General features: G+C 45.2%; 1 protein-coding gene across 2 annotated transcripts in view; it reads left to right on the top strand.

The window, feature by feature from the left end:
• ntn2 (netrin 2) overlaps nucleotides 1-23,148 on the top strand; it is a 34,584-nt gene that overhangs the window by 1,132 nt on the left and 10,304 nt on the right. The window contains exons 1-3 of one of the 2 annotated variants that reach the window (XM_003961423.3): nucleotides 567-899; nucleotides 9,549-10,843; nucleotides 20,175-20,363. In XM_003961423.3, coding sequence (XP_003961472.2) covers nucleotides 9,793-10,843; nucleotides 20,175-20,363 — 1,240 coding nt within the window. In that variant the 5' untranslated portion in view covers nucleotides 567-899; nucleotides 9,549-9,792. Of the gene's footprint in view, nucleotides 1-566; nucleotides 900-9,548; nucleotides 10,844-20,174; nucleotides 20,364-23,148 lie in introns of those variants that run through there. The other variant, XM_011603404.2, reaches the window with a different exon arrangement.

The raw sequence follows: 23,148 nt of genomic DNA, 5'->3' as shown, positions 1-23,148 counted from the left end.
TATGAATGGCACATAGTCACATATACTTTATAACTCACACGCACAAAAGAAGGTCCACAGGATGCAAACCATAACGCGCTGTTTACTTTTCTTATAATAGTGGTAAAATGTCAGCATTTCGGGTAATATGTCCAATATGTCTTGGACAATTATGAGGATTAATAAGTTATAACATTCTGCATCTGCCTCTCGTTTCTGTGGCCCCCGGAGCCCCGCTATAGGTCCCTGCTCCGTTTCAACAGGTTCCGCGTTGCGCTCTCATTACGAGCGCCATATGGCTGCGCGCCGCGGCGGCCACTCTGTGCGGGCGGCTCAGGCAAGACGAGTGCGTGAGGCGTGAGGAGCGAGAGTGCTGAGGAAGTGAGTCCAGTTGTGTTGCTGAACCAACTTATCCGGGTTCGTTGTTGTTTTACGTTTGTGTGTAATTAGCCTTCACTTTTAAATCTGAACGCCTCACCAAAGCGCAGCGAACATTTGCCTCTCTCTCTCTCTCTCTCTCTCTCTCTCACACACACACACACACACACACACACACACACACACATTCTCTCTCTCTCTCTCTCTCTCTCTCTCTCTCTCCCGCTCATCCACGAGTTGGGGAAATCTGGGTTTGATTTTAATGGGGAGTAGCCTATTTCGGGTTCGCTTTACAACCCATGGCAGTTCGGGACAGTTTTCACTTGGTTTCTGCTTCGGGGGCGGATGGCTGCGCTCCTCCGTGGTGTCCCCTCACCTCTGATTAGCGCGTTTCTCTGGTCCTTGAGGGAAAGAACGAAGCGACGGGAAGAAGCCGGAGACAGTTGAGCACTCGGGGAGGACAGTTTCTGACCGAAGAGTACGCCGCACATTAATTGTCGTGGATCTCAGGAGACATATTTGTAAATTCACAGCTTGACTGGGTAAGTTTCTAATCGCTCTCTCTGAGTCTTACACGCGTTACGCGTTGTTTTCGTGGCGATTAGATTTCAGTTTTACTGATCCCATATCTGAAATAGGAAGTGAGGGCGCTTCTGTTCTGATTGTTCCAGAGGTCTTGATTGATAATTGTTCTGACAAAATGACAGTCAAGAACTGACTGAAGTTTCCCTGACTGGTGTTTGGGTGGTTGGAAGATCGCTGCGCTGGCGCACAGGTCACGGACAGGTGTTCATCTCCTCAGCTTGCAAGTGTGAATCCTACCGACAAGAGAACAATAATAATACTAATAGTATTACTACTATTAATTACAAGAACAATAATAAAAGAAAATCGAATCCAATTTACATGCCAGTGATTGTCTCCCTGAGTCAGTGAGCTGGGAATCCAGACGCCAAATTAAGCTCAACATTTGTTTCTTTGAAATATCTTGCTCTTCAAAATTTTAGTTTTTATTTTAAACGGAAATTTTCTAGATTCCTCTGATGGTTTAATATGGTATTGTGTTAACGGGAGTTCTGATGTTTTTAATTGTACATTATCATACAGCTTCTCTGGAACCATTTCAGTGGTGAAGGTAACCGGAAACAAAAGCCTGACAGCCAGAAGCAGCTCCGCCCTTTTTGATTTAATCTGTTTTCCCCTCATAAGTAGGGACAAGAGAGGCCTGAACCCCTTATCCTAAATATTGCAGACTGAAACAGTGTCACCCACTTGACCTACTTCTCACTCTGCTGAATAAGTCCATGAAGGCATCAGTGGTTCCTTCTGCTCACTAAGGTCAGATATGATGCCAAAGTTGCAGTTAGAGGAAAACTGTGCATTCACCTGATAAATTAAGGAGTTTCCCCCCCCTATTTGCTGGTATTTCCCAAATTTCCCTATTACTTAAATTAATCAAACAATTCAGTGATCAATAACAGAACAGCAGAGGCTCACCTGAAGACACATGACCTGATAACCAACCCAGAGCCACCGAAGTGCTGGTTTTATGTGCGTGTGCTGCTGAATGTAAAAACAATTCCTCAGAACTCACACAGTGTAAAATCAACATCTCAGTATATTTTCCTTCTGTGGCTTCAACATTTTGATGGTGCAGAGTTAAGGGATAACTCTCACCTTAGTAGTCACTCCCTGTTCTTCACTTTTGTACCTTCCAGCTAGTTATTCTTCTGTAATACTGAACCAATAACCTTGCTGGTGAGACTGTCTGTGAACCCAGGGATCAAATCAAGCTTTCTTATTACAGCTGTGCAGCAGGGGCCGTCCTATCTGCCTCTGGCACTCATTCCACAGTCTAACACCCCTCTTGAATGGCAGATTAATGTTGCGGTTTGATGCCTGGAGATGGATGTGGTGTGTAAATACCCACATTACACAGTCAGACACTCAGAAATCCACTGTCTCCTCCTCCGAGGTGAGACAGAAGTTAAAACACTGCTCTTGTGCTGACTTAAGTGGTCGTGTGTTTTGTCTTAGAGTGACAAATTGTGTGTGTGTGCATGTGTGTGTGTGTGCGTGCGTGCGTGTGTGTTTCCTGTTAAAATACCTGTCATTCAACGGCACAACACCCCATGTTGGGCTCTCAGCGCACAGAGAGGATCTGGGGGGGGGGGTTGGCTCACATGTCTCATCCTGCCGCTCCCTGCACCCTGCGAGGCCCGCATGTGTCAGCCACACACTTCCTCCAGATGCAGAGGAGGATGTCTGTGTGTGAGGTCCACGGCTCTCCATACATCCATAGCAGCTATCGCTATCTGATCTGGATACACACAGCAGACACTGAATGACTTATGATTGGCTGGTTCTTCAAAAGGCCTGAAGGACCACTGTGCTGCTGCTGCTGCTGCTGCTGCTGCTGCTGCTGCTGCTGCTGTAGCTGCTGCTGCTGCTGCTGCTGCTGCTGCTGCTGCTGCTGCTGCTGTTTCTGCTACTGTTGCTGCTGCTGGCTCAGATCACTCACAGTTACACATCAGCATTTCCACACAAAAAAAACAAGATGGAGGTGGGGCTGAATTTATCATGAAACTGCAAGCCAGTCAATCCCCGTATAGGTCAATATTTAACATAAGAGACCACTGTTTGTTTTCTGTCTCTAACCAAATTGTCGACTTTGCTTATTTTTGTCCACAATTGTGGACAAAAATATTTCTCTAACTCCATCCTTAACCTTAATCCACCACTCAACCTACAGAGGCCACGACAAGGTCTCAGTCTGGGTAGTTTCCCCATCTTTTCTTCAGTGGGATGTTATCCTTTTAATTAATTGTGTGTTGAGGTGTATGGAGCTTTGCTTTTTCCTGATCTGCAGAGATGTCAGAACTGCATTACAATAAATCAGGCCGACGGACTGAAGCAGCTGCAGATGCGCTTACATTCGCTCACATCAGTTACTTTCTCAGACATTTTAACATTCAATCTATTAGGAACTCAACCCAAATAAGGAAGAAAGAAGTGAAGAAGGTGGAAAGAGAGCAGGACAACCCATGCCTGCACACCTAGTCAAACTATAATACAGACAATTAGTCGTTTTTTTTCCTCTACACAAAGAGACCACCGACCTTTGAACTTGAGGTCACTCGCTGCATGCCAGCAACTTTGAGGGAGTTGAGGTGGAGATTAGGAGGGAAACGGGACAGACAGAGTAGGGAGACTGGCTTGATGAGTCACCATTTTTGACATGTTTTAGAAATGTGTCTGCATATGTGAGCGTGGGCACTCTGAGACCCAGCAGTGTCTGTCCATCACCAGCGTGTGTGTTTAAGAGCGACGTGCACAGCTCTGTGAGTGTACCGAGCACTTAATAAAATCATTTGTGGGTTTTTTTCCCCCCTCAAAGTTCAAAGCTGGTCCTCGCTTTCGGCTGTGGGGTAGAGGTTGTTCTTGTGCAATGGAAAAAAAAAAAGAGACTGTTTTCCTGTCAGGGGGGGCTTTTTTGGGAAAACCGCGGCTCTGCCTACCGCAGCCAGCCTTCAAAGAGCTTTGGAGCTCACCTCTCCTCTCCCTAAGTCCTTCCATCTCTCCCAACAAGTTACTTCCTCTCGTATTGGGGAGTATTTCACCTGCCTCTCCTCGACCGCCGCCGTCCCACCACAGCGCTGCAGAGCTGTGGTCAGGATTGCGCTCAGGTTCATGGGAAATGTTCAGTCAAGGAGCCCTTAATCCTCCCACCCACACGTCCTCAAAACAGAGCGCTCCAGAATCTTTAACCTTTCAGCATTTTTTGCATGTTTTTATCATCTCTGTAAAGATGCCACATGGCTGCCGTCCAGTGACAATGTTGAAGAGTGCGTCTGCCAGTGGCGCGGGGTGTTCTCCTCACACATCTTGACGGCACATGCAAGGCAAATATCTCCGATATTCGAAAGAGTGTTTTTGAACTCGCATTTCTTCACTTTCAAATCTCTGACAGTAGAAATGCGAGCCTATAGTGATAATTTATGTAATACTTAGCAAGCACACAAGCATGTTATGCGGTGATGCTCTACAATTCCCTATACTTCATTTGTAATCTGAACACTTTTTTTAAACATATTTTCTGTTAAACCCAGTGAGGGGGGAAAAAAAATCAGATTTTTAAAATACCATTTGAAAGTTCAGTCACCTCATAGTTGGAATAGTCAGAAGTCTGGCTAAAAGTCAGCATCACATTTGCTTTTTCATTCCATTCCACCCAGTCAACACGGACCACAAAAACAGTTTGTTGTTGCCTCACAAAACAGAACAATGGCTGGATATGTTGAGACATCCAGGCAAGTGAAATATCTCTAAATATTTGCATCTTTTCATGCCTCGTTTCTCATGAATTCACTGTGAGCGAAATAAGTCACCACCACTCAGACCCGTCTGCCTGCACACATCCTTTCCCTTCTCAGAGCTCCCAGTTTCTCACCAAAAACACTGAAATGGCAGGATATTTTATTAGCAGAAATACACACCACAACTTGTCCTTTCAGCACTTTTGCCCCTGCTTTGGAACCACCATGCATGTGTGCGATCACAGAGCGCAGTAGCTTAGCAAAACTTCCTGTCGATAAATCTGCGACAACTAGCCTGACCTCATATTCTGCCCTGGACTCTCTGTCTTTTTTGTTCTTCTGTTTGGTCCTGGATCAGGTTCTGTTGATTTAAAGAACCACTGTTAGACTCTGGGCCAGCCGTGCGGGCTGAGCCAAAGAAGCTGCTGCATTCCTCTACTGGGCGTTCTGTCTTTCTTTCTTTCTCTCTCTTTTCTGCCAGATTACATGCGATATAATGGCGGTTCTGAAACTTGGACTTAAGACCAAAGCAGCAAAAACGATCCTTTAGAAATGTGTCACGCACACACACACACACACACACACACACACACACACACACACACACACACACATACACACACACACACGGGTCGACTCAGCAGACATAAGTGGGCTTTAAAAATTTGTCAGTGATCCCCTCAACTAATGATACTCTCAGCTGTGAAGCTGACCCCCTCCTGCCCTCGGCCCTCCCTGCTCCTCCTCCCATCCTCCTCAGTTTGTCCCTAATGAATGCCAGCGAGGAACTCCTACACCCACCTCCCACACACTCTTGCGTGCTTACCCAGAAAACAGTATCGTCATCAACACTGCAGAGGGGCCTATCGTCACGTGGAGTTCAGAGCGTTAATATCTGACCCCTGTTACCTGAAGCCTGTCAGTCATGTTGATACATCTGGACAGGTTTATTTACTTTTTAAACAAGTGTGTGTGTGTGTGTGTGTGTGTGTGTGTGTGTGTGTGTGTGTGTGTGTGTGTGTGTGTGTGTGTGCATTTCACTGGTATCAAGCACAAATCAAAATGTATAAAATTTAAAGTCAAATAAGATGTCACCCGTTGAGCCTTCTCTCAGTTTGACTCTAAACATCAACAGGATTTTCTGTAATTATAATAATCCTGCATCAACGACCTCTTCAAATCTACACACGGGGGATTGTCTGACTTTGCTGCTGCTTCTTTTATATCCATACAACTCAACTCTCTGTAATGATAATGAGAGTGGAGGCAGTCTGTTGTTAGCCAATTAAAAAGTCCTCCATGGTTCTGGGCAGTTGCTAATGGACCCACCAGGGATTACTGTACAGCAGGCTGGGGGGACAGCAGGGCACCAGTTCGGGCCCCAGCTTGCTGTCATCCGAGAGAAGCAACCCCGTCGACTTGCATTCACCCCCAGTCTTCGCGGGGGCCTGCGTGGCAGCTCTCTAGAACAGCGTGAAAAGCTCCCACTTGGGATACAAAGTGGCTCAGCTGTCCCTCTCTCCTCTCCGCACCTCCCACAGTGCCCTCCTCTACCTCCAAGCCAAATAAAGCCTCTCACCAACTTCTGTTTTCCTAATCTGTGAACTCTGACAGAGGCGCCCACGCTTGAAAGAGCTAGAACTCAACATGGGATGATCTCCTGGTGACAGGGAGAAGCTGAAAAAACGTGGCCGCAACCACCAGACCACCCTGTCATCCCCCTGTTTCTGCTGCCACTCCCTCTTTGTCACCCACTGCTTATTCATCCATTTTCTCTCCCCTCTTCCCTCCATCCTCTACCTCTTCTAATTGGGTTGTCAGAGACAAATGAAACCTCTGAGTGTCTTCCAACTCTTTGCTTTAACAGCATATTAATATTTTTAACCATGATCCACACCACAAATTGTTTAACATGTCAGAAGCTTCGCCAACGGGGATTTTTTGTTGGTTTTTTTTTTTGCCTTTAATCCACAGAGGAATGCCGCTGTTTGTAATTGTCGCCCCACTCAATAAAGCCATTCACTTGGTGAATAAGCTGCCGCACAGATTCCACATATAGATGGTGTTTGGTGCAACCTGTGAAAAAATGCAATACATTTTGCACTGTTAAAGAAAAACCTGCCCAGATTGAGAGCTGATATTAAACTCAGAGGAACAGAATCTATTTGAGGAGTTGTTCCATATTTGTTTTCACAGCTTCTATCGTGTTAAATGGAACAAAACAATGCTGCGTTTTTCTGTTTAATCCCTTGTCGTGGATGGAAGCGCTGAGCTGAAGCTGTTGCTGCGTCAACCACGTTTAACGAAATACCACGTCTGCCCCCAGGCCGAGCAGACCCGGTGGCGTCTTAAACACCATATCCAGGATACAAACGATTCCTCAAAATTCGAATTTCAACCTGCTTCCCCACAATGCCAACATCCTCGCACGGCTGGCAGAGAGTTTGAGGGTTTTCTGATAATCTCTGAGTCTTTCAGTGAGAGCCAGCTTCATGTGTTTGCTCGGACTTGCAGAGCTCTTGCAGAGTTGAGGGTACAGAGTGGAAGGAAAGAGCCGTGTCACTGTTCTCCCCTTTGTTTAACCTACACGTTCATATGCCAGACGCGCCTGACAGCACCAGACCCTGGAACAATTTCCCAGCAGGCCGGCGACACGCGGACTGCACCATATTTAGTCATCCAGAGTTCAGACGCAGACCAATGCAGCCCTCTACTGTCATCTGTCACCCCTCTGTTCCTCCCTCCCGTTTTTATATCTTCCCTCCAACATCCCGCTCTGTCTCTGTCAAGTTTCCTCTCTCTCCATCCATATCTGTCCTTGCTCGCACTCCCGCAACTCATTGCGCTCCATCACTGTCGTGCCCCTCGCTGTGTCTTTGCCTCTTCACGAGTCCCTCTTTTTTCTAACTTAATCTCTTCTTTGCCCGTTTGTCCTCTTTTTTTAGTCTCTTAAGCTTGTCGTATATTTTCCGACAGGCCTGGTTTTCATCTGGTCCAACTTTTCGAACTTCCTCTCACTTCCTCAACAACATGCCCGTCAAATCTGAGCCTGCGTAATTCTCAACATCCGTCTTTTTTTTTCTTTTCCCTCGTCAGCTGTCAAAATTTCTACCCTGTCTTCTCCTTTCTGCTCCTTCATCTCTCCCCAGGTCCCTTTTTCTCTTGGATGAGCCCACTGCTAATGTAGCTAGGCCTACAAACAATTTGCTAATTCCATCAGTTGTCTGCTCATGGCCTCCCCTGTGGCCGCTGTGGACTGCCAACTTTACTATGGCCAGAGATTTGACGGAGTGCCTTGGCTGAAGAACTGCAGCCCCCATGCCCGCTTTAACCTCCTCATCCTCACACATATGCCAGTGATCAATGTCCTCAACTGTCCTGGCACTCTCGTCTCTCCCCGGTCATTCATAAGCGGGCTGATGTCCTGGAATCGACTTTGCATGTGTTGAATATTAGAGGATTCTTTTCTGTGATGTTTCCAGAATTGCAGAGGGAACTTCAGATCTTGTTGGGAAGGATCATTGAATCCTGTGAACATAATGTGAAAAAATGTGAGCTTTACAAGTATTTGAAACAGTTGACGGTGTTTTGGATTTGACTGTGTCCTCTGGATGTTTCACATTCTGCAAAATAGGAAAGTTGTCTATTTGAAATGATCCATCAAGCACCAGGCATTACAAGCAGCTGGCTTTTTTTCTCCTCCCAATCTTTCTGCTCTGGATAAGTCCCTCACACATTTTTCCCTCAAGACCCAGTTTGTTTGTTCTTAAGAAAAGGCCACATGGCATGGTTTAAGCACTTGAGCACAGAAGAGTGGTCCTATTTACCAGGCCGTTGGGCTCTTTGGAGGGTGTCTAGCTTTGGACCCCTCATATTCAAAATAGAAGAAGGAGACTTCTGTTTTTCAGCTTCCATTAAATCCGTCTGTCTGCCTTCCCTGCTCAACTGAAGTGGATAGAAGGACGGCCTATTGTTCATCCACACTGAAAAAGGGGATGCTGCGTTGTAGAGGCTGAGGGTAAGAGGAGGTGGTCGTGACTCATTGTATTTTAATAAATACCTCACTAAGAGGGTTAAGATGCCTTCACAACCCCTAAGCTGTCTGTTTTGAAGTAGGATTCTTCTAGATTTGACACCCAAAGAAATAAAAAGGGGATTAGCAAAGGAAAAAACTGGTATACATTTCTGTCTTTTTCTTTGTCCTAAAGATTTCCCCCTCTGTCCCTTCAAACTTTCACTCTCCTTTGACCTCCCGTTGAGCTGCAAGTGTGTGAATTACGCCATCCAGGTAACTGAGCTTAGAGCTTTGATCTCCAGCTTTGAGTCACATATCCTCCATTAGTTTAATGTTAATGGTCTTCAGATGTCTTATCTTCTTTTGTCAAATATCGAACTTGATGGTTGTCCTGTCTTGGATCGGCAAATGTCATAGTTGTGGTGTTTATTTCTCTTCAAATCTGCACAGGAATTGATTAAAAAAGGCCAAAATAAAACACAGAGCTCTTAAAGCAGAGGTTCTGCTATTGGACACTGGGATGTGGTATCATCAGGGATTATAGGGTAACTTCTGCCATGCTGCTCAAGCATGTCCAGAAGCTTTGGCTGAGTTCAACCCGAACGGGAGCTCTGAATGAGAGACCGGCATTGAAATTCTGGACGCAGTCAAACGTAACCTCTAATGTCTCTCTTTAAATGGTCACATTTGTCCTCCGCTTCTCCCGGTCAATGAAAGAGTCTAAGTCCACAATTTCATTTCCTTTAAAGCTTATTTTTATACTGTAAAATTCAGCCAGTGTCAGTTTTATATATTAGATCCTTTTATGGTAAAAACATGTCTGCGACTCTGACCATTGTGTTTGTTTCCCTCTCTTACAGGAAGGGCTCTGGCCAGCCCCGAAGTGAAGGGTCACTGAGCTCAGACACCCTAATTATAAACACATCGGTGAAAGTCACACGCACAGACTGCAACACTTATACTCTCACACTTAGACGCGCGCACACACACACACACACACGAACGAGCACATACACGTACACACCCTCCAATTGTTAGTGCACACACAAAGACACAAAGATCACCAGCACAGACTCAGTTTCACACACAGACCCTCTGATCAGGATGAGGGAACCCTGGAGGAGCCTGCTGGGATTGTGCATTCTTGCATGCTTAGCCTCCACACACAGTGCCACCAATCCCTTTGCAGGGCAGCAAACGCCTCAGGACCCTTGCTATGATGACACAGGCGCTGCCCGCCGATGTATCCCAGAATTTATCAATGCTGCCTTTGGCAAGGAGGTGATGGTGTCCAGCGTATGTGGCCGGCCACCTTCCCGTTCTTGTAGCGTAGTGGAGCGAGGCGATGATCGTCCGTCTGTGCGCACATGCCAAATCTGTGATGCAGCTGACCCACGTCGTGCACACCCTGCTTCCTACCTCACGGACCTGAACTCAGCCCACAACCTCACCTGCTGGCAGTCCGAGAACCTGAACACCTCACCACACAATGTTACTCTTACCCTCTCCCTGGGTAAAAAGTTTGAGATCACCTACGTCAGCTTGCAGTTCTGTTCACCAAGACCCGAGTCCCTGGCCATATATAAGAGCATGGACTACGGCAAGACCTGGATGCCCTACCAGTTCTACTCGTCACAGTGTCGGCGTATGTACAACCGGCCCAATAAAGCTACCATCACCAAGCAGAATGAACAGGAGGCGCTGTGCACAGATGGCCACACTGACCTCTACCCACTTTCTGGAGGCCTCATTGCCTTCAGCACTTTAGACGGAAGACCCTCTGGAAAAGACTTTGACAACAGCCCAGTCCTCCAGGACTGGGTGACAGTCACTGATATCCGTGTAGTTTTCAGCCGCCCACAGCTGCCCAGAGAGCTGGGTCTGGGGCCTGGAAGCAACAACGGGGGGAGAGACGATGAGCCCACGGGCGTGACGTCAACACTGCCGGCTTATTTCTACGCGGTGAGTGACTTCCAGGTGGGCGGCAGGTGTAAGTGCAACGGACATGCATCCCGTTGCCTGAAAGACAAAGAAGGAAAGCTGGTGTGTGATTGCAAACACAACACAGAGGGACCCGAGTGTGACCGCTGCAAGCCCTTTCACTATGACCGGCCCTGGCAGAGGGCCAACGCCCGCGAGGCCAACGAATGTCTGCGTAAGTCCACCTTGTATTCATCATCCTTTACCAGTGCTTCTATTTGTCTTCTTCTTCTTCATTATTTGAAATCCATGCACTTTATTTAGGCTTCGGACAGCTGAACTTTTCACCACTTATTTTGAGGATATAATAAAACCAGTCATGCAATTTAAAAACATACACATCCACAAACTATGACCTGTGGTTGGCTGTCGCAAGGGCAATTAGGAGTTTTTCCAGAACATACCAGATGAGTTTGTGTTTACACAGGTGACGCCCGAGAGTGGTGGTAGCAGCAGTTGAGCTGGCAAGTCTGGCAACGTCTTTAAGAAATCCATCTCGTCCTTTTGCATTTCCCAACAACCTGCCCTGTATTTACTGGTCCTCCACAGAGAAATCAGTTTTTCACAATCAGGAATAAAGATGACAACAGTGTGACTCACTGCTATGCTGATTCATTTAATCCATCCAATAATGTCATTTGGTTTTGTTGGCTTTTACTTCACAATATGTTTGCTTTGTGTGAAAATTGCCCAGACAGGAATTATGTCCTTTTCTGTGGCCATTTTGTAAATGTAGATTGATTACACTTGCATTTGTTAAGACTATAGTTAAATGGGCCATAAAATAATATGGGTTTAGTTGTTATATTAAAAGCAAACGTTGATTTAACGGTTGTAAGAGAGATTCACGCGTGTTTTAACCACGTGTGTTCACAAATTAGTCCTCCAATATGTTGCTGTTTCCTCGGCGGCAGTTTTAACAACATTGGTTTGTTAGCATAACGAGTCATACTAGGAGCAACCTAATTTAGGTCAATTAAGTCTGTCTCCCCTTCCTCACCATTTACCCTAATGAAATAAAATTAAAGCCAGGGTAATGAACAACAAAAAGAAAACAGGAGCAGAGCTTTGAAAACAGCCTTTATTTTTCTAACAGCCATAATGAGTCAGTATGCCGGCCTGCATCATATTTAACGTCAAACCCCGCCAGATCTCCAGAGGAGTACATACATTTCAAATAGGCCAACCAATCCAACCTCCTGTGCCAAAAACACCATATTTTGGCCATTCTTCCCTCCCTGACACCCTCACTTACTCGGCTCAGAGATACAGGCACACACCCGTACACACCCTGCTCTTTCTGCAACAATATCCTGTAAATCCCTCAGTGTGCTCATGCACACAGTTTTCCACACACCCTCTTTCAAATGTCCCGTAGCCGTTTCCGAAATGTTACACCCGCTTCCCGTAGCTTTCTTCTCTACGGGCCTGACATGTAACTTCCATCCACGATTTCTGGACTAAAGAGCCCGCCTGCCCCGGCCAAAAATGATGACCTAATCCCAGTGTTGATACATAGTTGCACGTTATACCTGATCGCACATTTTTAATGTGCCAAATAGTTACTCCCAGATGTCCCTTATTTTGTTTTCCAATCCTCTTTTTACAGCTTATTCCGGAAGAAATGTTTCCAGAATATACTCAGAGTGGCAGGAGAACTTTTAAAAGGCCTCTCAGTGTATATTAAAGCCCATTCATCCGATCCACTCCCGCCGAGTTGGTTTGGTTCTGAAGCAGTGGACGGATGACAGGCAGCAGCGAGAAACCTTCAGTCACAACTCTGAGGTGACGAGGTGCGCATATCTAGATTAGCCAAGTACTTGAGTGGCACGTTACATAGCCAAGGAGACGTCACCAGCGCCTCCGTGAGGCCCTGCGGCTGTTTGGGTTGGGAGGAGGACTGAGGAGGCCGAGGTCACGATCCTTTGTGGGACGGTGATGAGGTTAAGTTGACAGGGTGAGGATTGTGGGTAATGAGGAATGTAAAGCAGCCAGAGAAAGAGCTGAATCGATTGCTGTTTCACGCCCGCCTCGACTCTGCCCTTGAGAAATCACATGTCTGCTGATAGGTGTTGCATTGCTCGCAACGATCATGCGTGGTTTTACGCTCCCACTGGGAAGGAATTGACTCAAAGGATTTTATCCTGTGTTCCAGACCCAACAGTCACATTGCTGCTTGACATGTTTGACATGTAGCAACCGTCTGAACTCGTGTACGTCTCCAGACGCCAGCCACACACATACACCCACCATCTGCCGCCTCCTTCGCTATGAATTCCACATTGGGACGTTGGTTTATAAATCCCTGTTCCAGTAGTCAGAGAGGGCGGCCTTGTAAAGGAGTGTGTCTGTTTGTATTGAGGGAGACATGATGGAAAAAGCGGTGATTTATCTGAGACAGAATGAGGAAACAGATGGATAGGAGCTGGAGTATTTGGTTACCGGTTGTGATGGAGTATGGGCTTTTTTCTGCTGACAGTCTTGTATGTGCAGGTCTGATGCTGACTTCCAATGTGGGCCAGTGGCCCGTGCCATAATAACGTGCCGCCATTTAAGATGAAGAGGCCTCTTGTGGACTCAATGACAATGTGACGTCCAAAGTAGATGATAATTTATGAGGGTGTAAGAGCTCTTAGCGCCTGATGGTTTCTGCAGCCATCATGACCCTGTTTGGCTGTGGCGCTAAGCTCTTTTGTGCTCCGGATCTTCATCTCTCTGATGTGGACTCTGCTCTGGAACAGTGCGAGCCCAAGGTCAAACCCAGTCCTTTCCTAATGGGACAGCCAATCCAACTCTGTTTCCAGTAGCGGCCGCTGGTGTGTATTCATCAATATAAAGGCCACAGGAAGGTCATCTTTTGGTTTAAGTTGCCATTAAATTGAGATGAGCTGTTGCTGGTAGTAGAGTGGGTGTCCTGGGAGCTTCTGCAATGTTTTGGTTTCATTTTAACCATTTTAACAGAGAATTTTGATACATCATCTCCAGGGAGTAACACAGGGTTCATGGTTTTTTCCCCAGGGAAATAACAGCCATAACTAAATGAATAGCTTCTGTGGAGTCACCACCTCAGGAAAATCCCACAAATTAGAATGAACATATAAAAACGAATTACCTTTTGCACAGTCATGGTTATTAGCTCATGTATTCCGCGCTAATGAGTGAGTCACTGACTTTATGTTCAACTTTAACCATAGAAAGCGACTCAAAAGAGACATTTTAAAGTTGCAAACCTTTTCAGAAGCCAAGTCAAACTTTTTTCATGGAAGCTTGTGGTTTTTAGTGGGCTCGGCCCTTGGTTTTTGGAACCTATTAGCTGGAATTAGGGGGGATTTGACAGATGGGTTTCTTAGGGGAAGCGCTGTGATCCAGCAGAGGTGTGTGTGTGTCAAAGGAAGAGGCCAGCCAGGAACAGAGCTCACGATCAGACCTCAGATCTGTAAAGAGCTGTGGAAACTCTGAAGACCACAGAAGCACAAGTTCATTTCTCCATTTTTTTTTTTTTTTCTCGGGGTTCTTTATTTTCGCTCTTTTGATTGCACTGACAAGAGGGCAGATGGTTATATGATGCTGATTAGAATTTCAAACTAGGCCTCGGCCCTTTCACACCGTTAGCTCTCCCCTCCCCTCCAAATCTCCTCCAAGGGCAAGCAGAGGTCAAACCTATGTTCTAGTTGACGTGCATGTTTGCCAAGACACTTCTTAGGCTTAACTCATTCTCTTAACAACATCATATTTCACTCATTATATGTATGTATTTATTTTTTACCCCTCCAAAGCAGTTGGGGTTGGGCACATTTTTCTTACCACACCACATGACTTTACAACTTGTTTGAATTACCACATTACACAAAATTAATGTCCCCACAACTAATTCCAGTCTAGAGGTTTGTGGATATATGTAGCCAATTTATTCAATTGACTGAAATTTAAACAGTTGAATTGATTATAACTTAGTAATAATAATAAATAGTGTTTGTAAGTTTGCAACACTATCTGTTTAACTCTTGGTTACTTGGTTACCTTTAAATCTCTGTTAACTACGACAAAATGAAAATAACTATTGTGTCATATCATCTCTGCGGTCAGAAGAAACGTAACTATCTGGAGCTAAACTGGGTGACTTTCTAAACACAGAAGAGCAAAGCCAGAACTGCCATCATATGTCTTGCATGTATGTTCTGTGCTATTACTTTTGTTCACTGACTTAAAGACAACTCCTGCCCCTTCGCCCTGGTGTTCGAGGTGGTGGGGGATTCAGTTGCTGAGCAAAAGCAAGTGATTTTTTTACTTTCTTTTTTTTAAAGAAAAACTTTGCCTGTGTTTTCCAACAATTACACAGTCAAGGAATGTTGTTCCAAAATCAGCAGCTTTCTGAAATGATGTCCCTAGGGGAGTTAGCAGGAGACACTGGGACAACAAAGATGCAGTGTGTGTGTGTGTGTGTGTGTGTGTGTGTGTGTGTGTGTGTGTGTGTGTGTGTGTGTGTGTGTGTGTGTGCGTGTGTGTGTGTGTGTGTGAGGTAGTGTGTGTGATCAGTCCACATTATCATCAGCGCTTGGTCATTTTAGATCGCTTTTCCATTCTCTTTTCTCTGTTCCTGTTTTTGTCATTACTCTGTTTTCCTCACTTATGTCCGTCCCACAAAGGCTGATATTTCACTCATTCTACAAACCTTCCCGTAAAGATTTTGTAGCAATCAAAGAACGCTGAACCAAACAGCAAAGCATCATATAACAGCATCCAACTGCTCGCCTCTCTTCAGGAAACTCTCTGCAGCAGCCTGAGGCCCAGAGAAAGTCTGCGTCGGTGTGTGCGTGTTCATCTCCCTGCATTTGTGCATACGTGCACGCCACATGTAATCTGGTTGTGTGATGTAGTGTTTCATCCTTGTGCCAAAGCAAACTGATGGGATGCCCACCTCTCTCAGCCCCCCCGCCCTCAGCTCTCCTTTGCAGATGGTAATAATTACCTCCTGAGGTGTCCCCGCCAGCAAACTCTTCCTCTCCATCCTCTCGTAACCGTCTTCTGTCACAGATTAATATTGCTTTAACCTTTCCCTTCCTCCTAACAGTTTATTATGTATTTTCGATATTTCTCACTACTAAATTTTTTTCTGCTCTTGTGTGTTTTATTTTCGTAAGTGTCCTGCCACGTTGAAGGCCATGTGCTCCATTGTATGAGAAAATATGCGGTTTCTGGCTGTGAGCCGGCATTGCGGGAAGCGAGACTCCGAGGCTGTTAAGGAAAAATATACATTTGCTTGCTTACAGTGACTGCACTGCGGTTTGGTGGCTAACATAAGCCGTTGAGCTAATCAGCCGCCATCGCTGTGACCTGGCCAAGCTCATCAGCAAAATTTTGATCTAATGTGAACATTAACCGAAAGCTCAAGTGACGGTATTTAAAGGACAACAGCCTTTGGCAGGAAGGATGGGAGACATGCATTGAAATTTCAGAAGCAAAATCTTTTGCCATTGAGCCTGTAGCTTCATTCCCCTATAGAGCTTTGGTTAAAGGATGGACACCTCATAAAAGCTTCTTTGACACCTCCTTATCCTTTACCTTCCTATCTTAATATCTTATTTTACTTTCAACTAAATGTCAGTGGCGCAAGCTGACCATTGATCACCCTAAAGTTCCTCACCATTTTCACTGTGGCCATAGTGGCCATCTGTCACTTTCTATTTCTGAACAAGTCCCGGCATCACATGTCTCCTGGAGGGCACTTCGTGCTGCACAATCAATCTTATTTTAATTCAATCCGTCATGATAATGTGCTCGTGCAAAAGTCAGGTTCTGTGATCGTGCCAGTGGGAAAAAAAGAACCCAAGCAACTGAGACAGCGAAGGCAAAGGCACAACAGAGATAACAATGTTTAGATGTGGGGAAGTGAAGTGGACCAGTGAGACAGAACAGAGCGAAGGACTCAGCTCTCCACTGACACCAGGCCTCCCAGGCTGGCAACTGTCCAGCTTAATCTTGTTAAAATCTTTCCCTGCCTGATGCCATCCAGAGAGAAGAGGGCTGGGGGAGAGAAGAGGGCTAGGGGAGAGTGGGGTGGGGGGGGTTGGAGGGCAGTGAGAGTATGAGGTCTGAGAAGGAATGGTGGGAGAGGAATGAAGGGTAGGCTCAGTTCAACAGACCTACAAAACATGGCGTTATGAGGCTAACAAATGGAACGGAGACGCTTTGTAGAGGAGAAGGACACTGTTTTTTATGGAGGAAGAGCCGGAGCCACAATGACTTAATTACGGCAGGCCATGATGCAAATGCAGCTCCAAGTAAGGCTGGAGCTGAAATGCTTTACCTAAAGCAATCAACTTCACAAGTACTGGGGTTTAGACCTTTCACTTTTTACCTCTGGAGTCTCTCTGTGGTTGGTCTGAGTGTGTTTGTCTGCACTGTACACTTCCTTGGCTCTAATAAGGAGCCAATTAACCGGGTGTTACCCCGGAGCCCTGAGCAGGTGGCTGGAACAGCCAGGCGGAGCTCAGCCCAAATACACAGACACACACATATGCATGATGGCAGCTCACGGAGCAGAGTCTGTTTGGCTAAGCATGGAAGGCACCCAAGGGGGCTGCAGAGGGGCTGGACGGGGCAGTGGTGGGACCAATTTTAGCTACGGGGTTTGGGTTTTCCACAGGCATCCAAAATCAATTGGCTGTGCTTTACCGGCTCAGCTTTGCTCAGAGTGAAGGAAAAATGAGGGCAGATTTATCATCAACATATGGAGGGAAACAGAGAAGCGGTGCACTCCACAAACACACTTGCATTTCATTTTCAGTCTTTACGGGCCAATTTGTCATAGTACACTTGACAGATCAGTAACTGAGCTTGTTCAGAGCACATTAACTTGTTGAGGTACCTGCTATGAATGCTGGAACAGAACCGAATATGCCCGTAAGATGATCTTCTGCCAGGGTAACTCACCAAAAAAGCAAGGTAACACTAGACAGGCCATAAACTAAAGAGGAGGACAATAGTTTCACTCGAATTATTTTATTTTTTCCAACTTTTTCCACTACAATCACCAGTTTGCTGCAGCCTGTGTTTGTGTTTGTTTCAAATTAAGAAGCTGGAGGAATTGAAGGAGTTGGCAGTGTATTTATATTCTTATTTGACACTACTTGCAGCTCTTGTTTTTGGCTCCCCAACTGATAAGAACTATGAACATTTCTTTTGGTCTAGTCGGGCTTTAGTGCGTTAATGAACTGAGGAATGACCTTCAGCAGTGTTCAGTTATCCCCACTGAGCCTAATTTGGGTTAGTGGGTGCTGTGGTTGTTGAAAAGGGTGGGGGATGGGGGGTTTCAGCATGTGTGAATGTATGCACACAAGCACTTCAAAACAAACCCATAAACATTCCAGGATCTTTGGGCATCTGCAGCTCAGCTGCAAACCACATACACCACCATCATGAAGAAATTGAAACTGGCTCTTATTTGCTTTTTTATTGACTTGAAATCCCATTTCCGTACACATTTTCAGTTACTGACGCTAATTCTCTCATTCATGAACCGCCCTCACTGTAAAAGTCATTCTCAGCCATCGCGTTAACACATGCTCAATCAACTGAAGCTTTTTTTTATTTTCCACACTTGGACGAAAAGATTTCCCTCCTCTGTCACCTACGGACTTTGCTGCCTGATCTCGTTGCACGAAAAGAAAATGGAGACGATACCGTGAGAGGGCCGCCGGTACTTTCGTAAAGGAGAAAATGTGAGACGCTGCTTTCATGTTGTGCTACAAGGTGTTAATGGACACAAGTGCTCACAGCTGTGTGTGTGTTTGAAATGCTTGATCATAATCACACCGGCCACCGCCACCACCAGCGCTGCTCTTGCCGGAGCTGCTGTGCTCTTCGTCACAGGCAGCCCTCAGTAGAGGATCTGACAGGCTCTTTAAGTGTTCACATGCGCACACGTTAGAAGCACAGACAGACAAAGCTAATCTCAGCATCACACAATGCTGCTGTATTGGTGCATTAACATATATAACTCGAGCTTTCAGCTGCCTGTCAGCTCCTATTTTTGGCCAGTATCTAACATGAACTACCTCGATATGGATCCATAAGTGAAACCGTGTTTCATTAATGGCAACATTAGTGTACGCGCAAATTTGGTTGCATAAACAATTGGAGTCTGGGAATGTGCTCACTCCCCCTTTTTTCCATGGTGTGGAACCTGGGAAAACTGGGCCTCTTCCCGGACCTGGTGCCAGGTCCGTCTCATTGGCTGTAGGGTCTTCATTTACTGTACACATAAAGGAGTCTCCACCCTGCATCACCAACAGTCATTTTGATCAACTGTAAAGAGCTAATCCAACATTTCAGGGAACATTGAGTTTAATGTAGCTGCTGATCTAACCTTGGCAGCAGGGATCTGTATCAGCTAGTCGGGATGAGGGACTGAACTTATTTAATCTTCTTGAAGCACCTCCAAGCAAGTGTGATTGTCTTACCATCCAACGCAAATACAGAATTACAAGACTTGAAGAGAGCTGAGAGCTCAAAGTCAAGAACTCCCAGACTCCTCAGACTTACCTCAGTGCTCAAACATAATTCCAGAGATTATGTACTTTGTAGAAGACTGAAAATCTGGAAAAAGATAGATGTTTTAAATTACTGTCATGTAGCATAAAACTCTTCCTTCCACAACACACAAGTCATGTAGTCAAATCTGCACAGTACTCTGCTGTTTCCCAAAGTGACGTTCCTGAAGGTATTTTGCTGGGTTCTCTGACGGGTGCTAGTTGCTGGTGTCTAGTTAAACGTGCCATCTTTTCATTAGCAGCTCTGCTTTTGTTTTAGCCTTTGGTTTGAAATATGTCCGGTTTAACCTGTCACAACAGACAGGCCAATCTGCTGAGTAAACATCATAAATGCAGATGCAAACCTCTGTACGCACGTAGTGATCAGAGATAACAAATAGTGTCAGCGCTGCGATTGAAGTATTGCTGGAACGTGGTGGGAGTTGATGAGGCATAAAGCTGTTGGGTTTCAAGTGCACCCTGGGGACGCTTGCTGGGACATACGTACGTCCGGTTTTACTGTGGCTTGGCTCATTGAGAAGAATACCAGCTCCAGCTCATTCCTATTTCTGAACCTGGCTGGCATTTATTAGATCTTAGAGGTCTTTGCTCATCTGTGACTTTTAAAATGAATGTCTATCTTTCCAGTGATTAATAACTGATGGGCTGAGAGGAGCCGGATTCATTAATTATGAAATGGAGAAAATGAGCCCTGCAAATATCACCTTTGATTGATGAGCTCTGGAAAAGCAGCCAAGCACAGAGCCACAGTGCAGATTATAAACCACTCACCGCTGCCTCACTGGAAAATCTCTCCCAGCTCTCTTGTAATATACACAATATAATATATTTGCCTCTAACGCACAGTCTGATATTTAGACTGCAGGGAATTTTCCGGAAAATAATGTTTCACTCTTCTCATAATCTGCTAATGCATTTACACAGCTGACAGCATTAACCCTCTTTCTTCTGCAGCGTGCAACTGCAACCTCCATGCCCGTCGCTGTCGATTCAACATGGAGCTGTATAAGTTGTCGGGGAGGAAGAGCGGAGGCGTGTGCATGAACTGTCGCCACAACACTGCAGGTCGTCACTGCCACTACTGCAAGGAGGGCTTTTACAGAGACATGGCCAGGCCCATCACTCACCGACGTGCCTGCAAAGGTAAGAAGCCGATACAAAGAGTCAGTTAAGCAGTTTTGTAAACTCAGAAATCACATTTTAATAACAGATTCCTCTTTATCTCCTTCCAAAAGTCCAGTTCTTCTTCTGCTGACCACAAAATAAAACCTTTTATAAACATCGCTTTTCTCGGAAAGAATGACCAACCACTCTGTGTTTACAACTCCTCATACAAACACGGATGGATCCCCTGTTATATCAATCAGTAATAGAGTAGCACATTGAATACGTATTTATATGAAATTGTCAGAGATTATAACTTTAAGCTCACTCTGACATTTCATTTGGCATTATGCTGCGCTAAATGTTTATTAAGTGCTTAAACAAAGGCTGATTGAGATGTTCTAACTTCAATAATATTTGTGTTATCGTGTCAATTCTGGAAAGATTTACAATAAGTAATAAGTTATGATTAGAAACACACACTGTCACAGTACCGTAGGAAATATCAGCTGTCTAATGCCTGAAACACGTTTGCCCCTCTCCAAAACTCTCCTCCTATCACAAACCACACAATTTTATCGCTTGACCAGAATGTTTCTCATGACAACATGTGTTTTACTGCATTTCACATTTAAAGCAATTATATTTCAGCCTGATTTTATGCTCCAAGCATTTATTCTGTCTTGTTGGAGCAATTGCAAAATCAACAAAAGTTTCCTGCGTGTGTTACTTAGGAAAATATTCAAATCAATAACAGAGAGGGAGCGCTCTTGATTCTGATGATGAAGGTAAAGAATCTCATCCAGAATATTCAATAAGAGCGCTGTGAGCGCTGCCAGCGTTTCATAGCTGTGAAGATCTATTGGGTGAAAATTCCTCTCCCACTAGTTTTGGCTTTCCAGCCACATCAAGCAGTAACCAAACACCACGAGTGCAGGAATGGCACCATATGAGATGTGCTCAGATGTTTGGCCATCCCTCATAAGATGGCAAAACCTCCACCTACCTTCAAAATCAATCATTTAATGCAGCTGCTTTTCAAAAATACTGACAGAAAGAGATCATGCACATAGATGATAATATGATAAATAGAATGCTAATCTACTATTATTGATAGCAGTTCCTTGTCTGGAAGGTGAAAGGTCAGTGTGGCTGACACGTTGCATCTTTAGCATATTTGAAACAATAAAACACAGACTGAGAAAGATGTGGAAAAGAGCAGCATCGGCCCTGGAAAAACAAATATGCCATGCCTGTTTCTAATAAGACCTGAGGCCTGTACTACAAGCTGACCATATCCAGGATATCTTTACATCATCAGGCCACACTAATTTTAAAATGGGAGAGTTGTTCCAGTATGTTATTCCAAAAAGGAGGGTTGTGGAGAGAAACAAATGTTGTAGAGACAGATATGGACAGTATGATTGGGGGGAAAAACAAAGGCATAATCGTTCTAAATGTTGGAAGGTACTGTAAAAATACTGTGTAAATATGTTGAATAATACACTTCTAAAATGGCTGTGACTCAGTAGGTTGCATGCCGATACACTTTTGTATGTTATTATAGTCCTGTAACTTTAGGTTGCTCTCAGTTGCATTGCGGCAGTGGCCAACAGTCGTGGGAGCAATCTGAAATGCATAAGGTATAAAACACAAGTCCAAGCAGTAGTAGTCCGTCCATGTAAAACACACACTCAGCTTCCCTTGTTAAAGACGAGGCCTCCAGCTCTGCAGTGGAATTGCACAGACACCAGCCGCTCCTGGAGCCCTTTAAAGTGTCAGGAGCATTAAAACATCAGAAAAATAAAAGCAACATGGCAAGCACCACATGGTCTGGCTGCAGCGCACGATGTCTTCAATCCAAGCCGTACAGCTGGTATCTGTATCTCCTATCGCAGGGGACATTGATTAAAGGCGTTTAGAGGAGACTTCAGAGCACATGATGCAACACAGGCCAATATTAACCACACTGGATGTCTGTTTAAATCATCTTTCTGAATTAGGGTTCGATGATATTCGGTGTCGTGAAAAAAGTCTTAAAGTAATTGCAGGTTTATGATAGAGAACATGGCCTATGCCCACAAGAGAATATGCTCCTTAAACTCAGATTTTGTAGATGAAAAGAGGAAAAGCAGAGAAAAGAGCCTTTGATTTAAAATCTGGTTACAACACAAACACAAATGTCCTAAAAAGTCTTCACAACTCTTCAACCCCTCCGGTGCTCTGTTGCCTCTTTCTTTTGACTGGATTTTCACCAGGTTTCCTTAAATTACCACACACAGAAACACGCAGAGGGCCACAAATCATTTACAGGGAACAAACGTCTGTCAGAGGCCTGAAAGCCCAACGCCGTGCATGTCCTGTCTGCAGGCGCAAAAAAAGGCTTGAAAAGTCATCAGCCTCTGAGGATGTTTTTACTGCGTCTTAACTGGCCCGAGCCCCTGCACATAAAACTTCAGAAAAAAAGAGCAGTTCAAGGAGGAAGGCTGGGGGTGGAGATTGACACCAACCGCCCCCTCCTGCCTCTTACAGCCTATTCAGATCTGGCATTTGTGGGTTGTTTACTGAGCGGTGTAGACACACAGGCAGTAAACTCTGAAGTCTTAACAGCTTGTGATTGTTTAGAAGGGAAGTGAGAAGATCTAACATTGCTTGTGACTTGTTTATGTCGAGCAGACTGAGTTGATGTGGTGTACTGCCAGGCGATCAGTCGGAGGAAACAACGGCCTCTTCTTCAGACTCCTGTCACACAGATCTCACCGCACTGAGTGTATTCTTTCACAGGTAGCAAACCTGAAACCTGTGGGCTAAAACGCAAAACAAG

This window comes from Takifugu rubripes, chromosome 1 (assembly GCF_901000725.2).
Source record: "Takifugu rubripes chromosome 1, fTakRub1.2, whole genome shotgun sequence".
Lineage (NCBI taxonomy): Eukaryota > Metazoa > Chordata > Actinopteri > Tetraodontiformes > Tetraodontidae > Takifugu > Takifugu rubripes.
This window is presented reverse-complemented; position numbering and strand designations above follow the sequence as displayed.